The sequence below is a fragment of the Larimichthys crocea genome, chromosome XIX (assembly GCF_000972845.2).
Source record: "Larimichthys crocea isolate SSNF chromosome XIX, L_crocea_2.0, whole genome shotgun sequence".
Lineage (NCBI taxonomy): Eukaryota > Metazoa > Chordata > Actinopteri > Sciaenidae > Larimichthys > Larimichthys crocea.
This window is the reverse complement of record NC_040029.1, coordinates 100,536-110,312: the sequence shown is the minus strand read 5'-3', so window position 1 is coordinate 110,312 and position 9,777 is coordinate 100,536. Positions and strand designations below refer to the sequence as shown.

General features: G+C 43.7%; 2 protein-coding genes across 3 annotated transcripts in view; one reads left to right on the top strand and one right to left on the bottom strand.

The window, feature by feature from the left end:
* sumo1 (small ubiquitin like modifier 1) overlaps positions 1-6,756 on the top strand; it is a 10,875-nt gene extending 4,119 nt beyond the window's left edge. Inside the window, exons 3-5 of the mRNA XM_010754853.3 lie at positions 4,439-4,516; positions 4,627-4,698; positions 4,806-6,756. Of these exons, the coding sequence (XP_010753155.1) occupies positions 4,439-4,516; positions 4,627-4,698; positions 4,806-4,874 (219 nt within the window). The 3' untranslated portion in view covers positions 4,875-6,756. The remainder of the gene's footprint in view (positions 1-4,438; positions 4,517-4,626; positions 4,699-4,805) is intronic.
* An 892-nt stretch (positions 6,757-7,648) lies between these two features.
* Positions 7,649-9,729, bottom strand: LOC104938459 (claudin-34). Of its 2 annotated transcripts, XM_027291756.1 has the most exons (3): positions 9,322-9,729; positions 8,144-8,724; positions 7,649-8,098 (listed from the first exon to the last, which is right to left on the bottom strand). In XM_027291756.1, exons 2-3 carry the CDS (start codon positions 8,578-8,580, stop codon positions 7,858-7,860), a joined length of 678 nt encoding a protein of 225 aa, XP_027147557.1. In that variant the 5' UTR covers positions 8,581-8,724; positions 9,322-9,729; the 3' UTR covers positions 7,649-7,857. The 2 variants fall into 2 exon arrangements, with proteins under 2 accessions (XP_027147557.1, XP_010753154.1); XM_010754852.3 differs by having other exon boundaries at positions 7,649-8,724.
* Positions 9,730-9,777: the final 48 nt, after the last annotated feature.

Sequence of the window (9,777 nt, the reverse complement as noted above, 5' to 3'; positions counted from 1 at the left end):
AGAGCGTTATAAACAAAGCCACACGTCATCTGTCTGATCTAGGAACCACCGTGCGACTGTCAGCGTATTATTCAGATACATCACAGAATGAATCCCTCAGGTATAAATAAAAGACGACACTGGAGATACAACATGCATATCATTCAACACACTCTTACTGAATACAACATATACAGTAAAGCACAAATTATTTAAAATGTGTTTTCTTAAAATCTCACCATAATCAGCTCAATATCTCGATTTTACAATTTTTCACGAGGGTGCACTTCGTCCGATTGTGGCATACAGAAACAAAACGTTGATTGAGAGGACCGTGCAGTATCCAGCCATCCAAGTCAAACCCTCGGCCCTGAACGTCTCACACATGGTAGATTTACGTGGACGTAACCGCGTCTTTAGGCATCTGACTTGGTGCGCCCCCTCTGCAGATTTTTTTTTTGTTTTTTTTTTTTAAACCAAAACGATAATAGATGCCAGTTTCAGTCACTGTTTTAAAAAACAAAACAAGGAACAGTGCATCCAAAAATCTGTCTGCTCAGCCGACACGGCCTCCTCCATCAATATATTCAGGATGATTCACCAAAAAATGCACCTCCAGTTTTGCTTGTAAGCTGCATAGAGACGCCGCATCTTGTCAGGCAACGTCCAGAACAGGGGGTGCAGAGCGACAACTAAAAAAAATCTAGAAGATAAACCAGTAAATATTCTGTTTTTGTGTCTGTGTGTTTTTTTCTGGCAGAAAAGCACCGGATGAAGTGCCTTGCTGCCACTTTTTACGACTTATGCCGTCACCGCCGATATCGTCGACAGCGCCGTTCATTAACGGACAAAAAAAAAAATGAGCTTCTCAAATGACAATGGTTGCCCGAAAATGAGCGACAGCGACGACACCGGCTGTGCAAAATGGGTGTGAGTCCTCTAGACACAAGCCGAAATTACAGGAGGGTTTGGAGACGTTTTCCGTCATTCGTTTCTGGCTTTAAAAGCTCTAAAAGAGTTAAAAAACGTTGTTCACGAAACAGGACTTTTCTTGGGCGAACTGTCCCTTTTCAAAGCAGAGTGTTCCTTATGTGCATCTGCGACAAAAACTAAACAAACTAAAGTTTTCCGAGGGTGTAAATTTGGGTGCAACGGTTGCGTTGAATGCTATTGCTCGACGACGTGAGCACTTCAGGAGACCCGCTTCGTCCTTACCTCAGTCCGTCCACCCTCCCCGCCCTCACACATGGAAGCCCTGATAAAAGTCGTTTTTGATCCAGATGGTTTGAAACGGAACAAAAAATACGTAAATACATACAAAAATAAAATACAAAAAAAAAAAAAAAAGAAGAAGAAGAAACAAAATAAATTTTTTAGAAATGCAGGGGTTTAATCGTTCCAAAGTCCACCGGTCTGTTCTTGATACACCTCGATGACGTCCTCGTCCTCCATCCCCGCTGATGTGCCACAGCAAGCGGAGAGACGCGTGTTAGTAAGAGAGTCACGGCTTTTTACATACGAGCTGCATTAACGAAGTCAAGACGACGGACACAGGTTTTACCTCTTTGGAGTTTGGTTGTCTGCGATTCTCTGTCCCTCGAACAGAAACCTTAGCGTGCTCGCCGGGACGCCCTGCAGGAAGAAGACGGATCAGACATGACGACATCTGTCTCAATTATCACTCTGTGCTTTCTAACTCCTGTGTGTGCAGACTGACGGCGAGCGGCCTGTCTCGCTTTGTCTCCTCGTACCTGTCTCTGGCTGTAAGACTCCTTCAGCTTCTTCAGATGTGTCGTCATTTTCACCTTAAAGTGGTTTCGCTGCTGTCCTGTGGCCAGAAAACAAAAAAAACAAAACAAAAACAAACGATGACGAGGGGCAAAAGACCACGGCGTTTATTTTTCAACACTATTCCCTCGTGACAGATAGATTAGACAGCCAAATAAACAGAGTGTTGTGCTGTGTACGCAAAAAAGCTGGACATCGTTGCCGACCATCGTCCCGTTCTCCAGATCAGGGGCGTCCCTCTCTACCTTTAAAAACCTCCAGCTCTTCAGAGAACGAACAACTGGGCGTGATAATTCTAACCCTTTAAGAGTTGGCACAAGGGATGTAACGATGCATCGTGACACGTTTAAAAATCGGTAGAAACGAGTGACGATTCGCACTGGATGACAGAAAAAATTAGTCGCGATTCTTCGCGGATGCGAGAGAAGTAGGATATGTTCTTTTTCTTACGTTATCTTAAAAACAAAGTCACTGGTTGGTGATTCATTTGTTCAACGTCAGACGTTAAGGTCACGTGACTCACGTCACCACGTAGGTACGGAGCACAGAGCGAGGGAAGTAGGGATGCCACGATTAGTCGATTAGTCACGATTATGTTGACGAACAAAATTGTCGACAACTAATTAAGTAGTCGACGCATCTTTTTTTTTTTTTTTTTTTTTTTTAGAAACTGCGGCTGCCTTCCTGTCACAACCATCCAGCCAAGACGGAGGAGACAAGAAGGACGGAGAGTACATCAAGTTAAAGGTGATCGGACAGGTGAGCCTGCAAAACAAAAACATTTACTGTCAGACACCTGCACGTCAGCTCCTGTTTCAACACTAAATGTTCATCCTGCCACAGCTGCACCGAGTCACATTCCTGTAACTGGCTGTAAACTTGATTCTGGATCAATCAGAGCATGAGCGATAAGAAAAGCTTCAAAATCTGAAAGGGAACGATCAAGGTGCAGTGCGATAAGAAAGCTGTGCCAACTATTAAAGGGGTAGATTTATCACTTGTTGGTGGTGTTGGAGAGGAGGCGTTCGCTGAAGAGCTGGAGGTTTTTAAAAGGTAGATGTCCAGATTTTTGCGTACACAACACTCTGTGTTTGTTGATATCTAGAGATGTAACGATACACTCAACTCACGACTCGATACGGTTCACGATTTATTTATTTTTTTAATCAAAATGAGCCACAGACCAGATAAAATGATCTTTTTATTCGTAGGAAGAAAAATCTGAGGTGTTTTCTTTACAGAAACTCTCAAACAGTTTGTGTTCGCTTGTAAAAAGTTAAAGCGACTTCCATCTTAAACAACAAAACACATGACAAATATCTCCTTTCTTTAGAAACGATCTCACAGTAAACTGGTGTGATGTGCAGTTTTCCTCTCGAGGTGGCGTAACGTTACTTTATGTTGCTCGTGTTGCCGCTATATGTCGCAGTCTCTTGTATTATTTACCTGCTGTTTTGGTTTTGTCTGTCAGTTTCTCACGGTTGTATTTGTGTATATAGGGAATCCAAAATGCCGCCACACAGGTGTGTCCTCTGTTTCAAAGCTATTTTCTACCGTCTTCCCTCTAGGGCTGCCACAAACGATTATTTTGATAGTCGACTAATCACTGATTATTTTTTCGATTAATCGACTAATCGGGTCATACGTAAATTCACTGTCCTGGAGAGGGACAAGTGGGCGGGCGCTGTAAACCTCGCGGATGGAGCCGTGAGCCACCCTTGCCCCCGAGTCTTTCCATGCCGACCCAGAGCCGCCGCGGAGGAAATGCGCCCGGCGGAGGCCAGCTAGCGCTGGGGAGAGGTCCCACGAGGAAATCCTCCCGCACCGTGCAGCCGTCCCTGACCCGCCGAGTTGAAGCCCCCGGGCAGATTGCACGGAAGTTGCGGAAAAACCCCTCACGGGGATTCACTGAAGTTGCGTTGAAGTTGCAAATCGCAACATCGTGAATTCCCGAAGCGGCCGGGGTTATGGTATCATTTACGGTACAGTCAGGCCTGACGCCGATTACCGCTACTGCGCATGTGTGTGTATGTGACAGGAAGGAAGACGCGGCAGTGGAAGCTGCAGCCGCAGTTTCGAGAGAAAAGCAAAGTTTAAACAAAAAACGATGTGTCGACTACTTAATTAGTTGTCGACGATGATCGTGACTAATCGACTAATCGTGGCAGCCCTACTTTCCTCGCTCTGTGCTCCATATCTATGTAGTGACGTGACTTTGACGTCTGACGTTGAACAAATGAATCACCAACCAGTGACTTTGTTTTTAAGATAACGTAAGAAAAAGAACATATCCTACTTCTCTCGCATTCGCAAAGAATCGCGACCCATTTTTTCTGTCATCCAGTGCGAATCGTCACGCGTTTGTACCGATTTTTAAACGTGTCACGATGCATCGTTACATCCCTAGTGCCAACTCTTTAAGGGTTAGATTTATCACGTCCAGTTGTTCGTTCTCTGAAGAGCTGGAGGTTTTTAAAGGTAGAGAGGGAGATCGGGACGATGGTCGGCAACGATGTCCAGCTTTTTGCGTACACAACACTCTGTGTTTATTTGGCTGTCTGATATCAGAAGAAGAAATCTCTGTCACGAGGGAATAGTGTTGAAAACTAAACGCCGTGGTCTTTTGCCTCCTCGTCATCGCTTTGTTTTTGTTTTGTTTTTCTGGCCACAGGACAGCAGCGAAATCCACTTTAAGGTGAAAATGACGACACATCTGAAGAAGCTGAAGGAATCTTACAGCCAGAGACAGGTACGAGGAGACAAAGCCGCTCCCCGTCAGTCTGCACACACAGGAGTTAGAAAGCACAGAGTGATAATTGAGACAGATGTCGTCATGTCTGATCCGTCTTCTTCCTGCAGGGCGTCCCGGCGAGCACGCTAAGGTTTCTGTTCGAGGGACAGAGAATCGCAGACAACCAAACTCCAAAAGAGGTAAAACCTGTCCGTCCGTCTTGACGTCTGTTAATGCAGCTCGTATGTAAAAAGCCGCAACTCTCTTACTAACACGCGTCTCTCCTCTTGCTGTGTGTTCACATCAGCTGGGGATGGAGGACGAGGACGTCATCGAGGTGTATCAAGAACAGACCGGTGGACTTTGGAACGATTAAACCTCCTGCATTTCTAAAAATTTTATTTTTGTTTCTTCTTCTTCTTTTTTTTTTTTTTGTATTTTATTTTGTATGTATTTACGTATTTTTTGTTCCGTTTCAAACCATCTGGATCAAAAAACGACTTTTATCAGGGCTTCCATGTGTGAGGGCGGGGAGGGTGGACGGACTGAGGTAAGGACGAAGCGGGTCTCTGAAGTTGCTCACGTCGTCGAGCAATAGCATTCAACGCAACCGTTGCACCCAAATTTACACCCTCCGGAAAACTTTAGTTTGTTTAGTTTTGTCTGCAGATGCACATAAGGAACACTCTGCTTTGAAAAGGGACAGTTCGCCCAAGAAAAGTCCTGTTTCGTGAACACGTTTTTTAATCTTTTAGAGCTTTTAAAGCCAGAAACGAATGACGGAAAACGTCTGCGAACCCCTCCTGTAATTTCGGCTTGTGTCTAGAGGACTCACACCTCATTTTGCACAGCCGGTGTCGTCGCTGTCGCTCATTTTCGGGCAACCATTGTCACTTGAGAAGCTCATTTTTTTTTGTCTGTTAATGAGCGGCGCTGTCGACGATATCGGCGGTGACGGCATGAGTCGTAAAAAGGTGCAGCAAGGCACTTCATCTCGGTGCTTTTCTGCCAGAAAAAACACCACAGACACAAAAACATGAATATTTACTGGTTTATCTTCTAGATTTTTTTTTAGTTGTCGCTCTGCACCCCCTGTTCTGGACGTTGCCTGACAAGATGCGGCGTCTTCTATGCAGCTTACAAGCAAAACTGGAGGTGCATTTTTTGGTGAATCATCCTGAAATATTTGATGGAGGAGGCCGTGTCGGCTGAGCAGACAGATTTTTGGATGCACTGTTCCTTTGTTTTTGTTTTTTAAAATCAGTGACTGAAAACTGGCATCTATTTATCGTTTTGGTTTAAAAAAAAAAAACAAAAAAAAAAGTCTGCAGAGGAGTTGGGCGCACCAAGTCAGATGCCTAAAGACGCGGTTACGTCCACGTAAATCTACCATGTGTGAGACGTTCAGGGCCGGAGGGTTTGACTTGAACACAGTGTGTGCTCATAAACGGCTGGATCACTGCACGGTCTCTCATTATCTCGACGTTTTGTTTCTGTACTGCCACAATCGGACGAAGTGCACCCTCGTGAAAAATTGTAAAATCGAGATAATTGAGCTGATTATGGTGAGATTTTAAGAAAACACATTTTAAATAATTGTGCTTTACTTGTATATGTTGTATTCAGTATTAGAGTGTGTTTGAATGATATGCCATGTTGTATCTCCAGTGTCGTCTTTTATTTATACTTGAGGGATTCATTCTGTGATGTATCTGAATATATACGCTGACAGTCGCACGGTGTTCCTAGATCAGACAGATGACGTGTGGCTTTGTTTATAACGCTTCTTCTTCTTCTTGTGTTTGGAATGCTACTTTTTAAATCTGTATAAAGTTCCTCGAGAAGGTTGAGATCTTCAGCAGCCCCCCTGATTGGATTCGAACTCCCTGAAGGATGAAACAACCAACAAGTGATGTCTGTTGTTGTGAGTTTGGTTGTTTCCACCTTCGTGGAAGCTGCAGTGGACGATGGTTGAACTGCGGCCGTCTCTACTGTTTGTCAAGGCTTTAAAGGAAGTTTTTCAAAATAAAACAAAGCTCCCCTCAATTGGATTTTTCCTCAAACTGGCCGACTGTAACCGTCTTAACTTTGTGCATCGGTGAACTCCACCCAAACCCCCCCCCTTAGACAGACAGACAGGTAGACAGACAGGTGATATGAGCCATAACACTGATCTATCAGTGAGGTGATGGGACTGTTCATCATTAGAGGAACGTTGATACAGATGGTTTGAAATTCTGGAGATGAGTTTTTTTGTTTTTTTTTGAATAAAATATTTAAGAAAAGTGTTTGGGAGTTTTCTTTTTTTATCGCTTCATGTTCTAACAGCTACAGATCCCGCAGTTTGTGTCCACACAGCGAAGTGTAAATTCATTAAAAAAGGCAATATGATAACTTTTAAAGATACTTAGTTCCTTTAAATTCCCAAGAAAATGGGAATAAAAATCTCAGGCCCAAGGTCAAGAGTCCAAATCTACCAACGGTGGAGAGAATGTTGAGTTTACAAGCTGGATCAAGAGTCAAAACATTGTAAATTCTGGAAAACGGAGCACGAAATGTTACAGAAGATACTAGGATGTGATATTCCTATGAACTGCCTTGTATCTGTGAGACAAAATTGTCAAAATTCTGTTATTAGCCTGTAAAAAAACATCGACGACAGGAAAATTCTGTTATTAGCCTGTAAAAAAACATCGACGACAGGAAATTTGTTGACCTCTACGTAGATTTTCAACCTCCACCCCAAGAAAATGATCTTTTAGATTTATATCTTCTAGTTTTATATCTTCCTTATATTTTAATTTAATGTTTGCTATGCTCCAAAACACCAGAACAAACTCCTTGTATGTGAAAATCTGCTTCATATACAGTACTTAAGAGATTAAACGGAGGATTGTCAGCCTCATTTTGTACTAAAACATTCAAAGCTTGTAAATTTAAAGAGTCACAAAGTGCGAAAACCTCCAGAGAATACGACCGTGTTGTTTCCCCCAATTAGAGGCTCTGAAGGTGCTGAGTGAGGAGAAAGGAGCTGGCAAACAATCTGCATTCACACCACAGTGCTTTAAAGGTGTTTCACTCAGACAGAAGTCAAGTTTTTTTAGAGAGCAAAGTGAGAAAGATCAGTCAGATTTCAGCACAGCTTTCGCGGTAAACTCGTTTTATTGCAGCTGAAGACGTGAACAAAACAGAAACTTCAGTTTAAAAGTGATGAGTCATTCACTTCATCCTCCTCCAGGTCTTCAAATTAGATCAGTCACCAAAGCGATAATAAAATCAAATCAATCACGTATATATCGGCTGCTGGATCACGGAGCGAAAGCTGATGCAGAAAGTTTTTTTTACACGAGTCAAACTCATCACAAGTGAGACTCAAACGCCAGGTTCTCTACCCCCCTGGAGCTTGTTAAAGCCCCCTGGTTGCTGGTCCCAGGTGAGTCCAGGTGAACCTCTTCTCTCACAGACCTCGCAGGTAACCTGTGCATGCAAAAAGTGATCCCAGAGACGATCATCAGGATGGCCCCGATCATCCCGACTGCGATGCCAGACCCCACGTGCTGAGCATCAGGAGCCCTGGGCATTTTAAACTCAGGCGGGAACTTAATTGTCTGATTGGTCACCACCGAGTTTAGGTTCCACACGAGAGGTATGAGTGACATCGCGGCGGCCAACAGGCAAAGCATCCCGCTTGTGAGGAACGCCAAACGGATCCGCGAGTTCTTCATCCCAAAAGTGACGTTCCTCAAGGCGTAAACACCGCCAGCGTTCCCACAAAGCCCCACGAGCAGCGACAGGAGCATGAGAACCTGACCTGCCACGATCTCCGGCGGCGTGAAGGCCTCCGTCAGGCTGATGTACTTGCAGTGCATGATCCTAAAGCCTGGGGTCACCACGGTGTGGCTGTTGAAGCACGTCCGCCAGATGCCCACCCAGGCCACCCCCGAGCTGATGACCTCCGTGTCAAACACCAGCCAAACCCTCCACTGGATGAGTCCCAGGGCCACGGCGGTGAGCGTCCAGCCAAGGCAGCTCAGCCACAGGGCGCAGAGCTGGGCATGGGCGGTGTGAGTGAGGTAGGCCATAGCAGTGGAGGCGTTACAGAGGAATACCTGACCCCACCATCATCAGGAGATCACGGTGAAAGTCGCACTTCATCTCTGTGGCTGCGGCTCCCTCGCCGTCCTCTTCTGTCACCTGGGTTACCTGGCAAACACCTGTATCTCCCTCTGGGAGCAAAGAAACACAGACAGGTGTTCAGGAGCAGAAACAACATGACCTGAAACATACAAGAGCAATGATCTGGATTAATCTGTTGTGTTTTTATTGAGTTAGTCTGACAAATCCTGCAACCTCTTAATGGTGGGAAAACATTTATATAGTTTCCAGGTGCGTCTGGACAATATGAGGCCATCACGAGTAAAGATTTACGATGTTATGACGAACGTACAATATCGTGACTTCAGCTAAAATAGTTTATTTTATATATTTACCAGCAGGAGTAGAAAATAGTTTCCTTATTCTAACCTGAGGGGAATAAACCACAGGAGACGAACTTTCTCAACAACTACTCCAGTGTTTTGTCAAAATCATATCACTAGTTAAATGTCTTAATTCTTGTGCATGATTAAAAAATATAGAATAAGGATTAAGAAACAAGCAGAAAATATCATATATCATTAGCATTTTTCCACACACACACGAGAAAAAACATCAGATAACTCATATTACTATATTAACTATATCTCTAAATATAAAACTATATAATACACACACTTTTCCGTACTCTAATCTTTTAGAGACTGCAGGTTTTAGAGTCAACCTACCTGTGTGCCGCTCTGTTGAGTCGCCTGACTGAACAGGAAGCGTTCTTTTTTATTACAGATGCAGCTGCATGCAAACTCTTCCTCATCCTGCCATCAATAACCCAGTTACACAACCTAGTTCCCCGGTCATATCATAACTGTAAATGATTGATCGGCTCTGATGTAGAGACAGGGCACTATTGTCAGTCATTTAGTTTTTTGAGAGCCTCGACTGCTTCTAAATGCAGCAATTACAGCATGTTTGTCTTCAGATTTATTTATATTCCAAATTAAATTCATCATTACAGTTGTTTTTCTTATTAAATTGACTTTGAAGGGACGCCTTACAGACTTGTTTCACTGTAAAAATGTGTTAAAAGCTGCAACAGGCTTGTAAAAGGACAAAACTTAAAAGTTCATCATTCAAATGATAGAAAATACATCTAAAAAATCCCGAAGATTTCTGACAAAGCATTA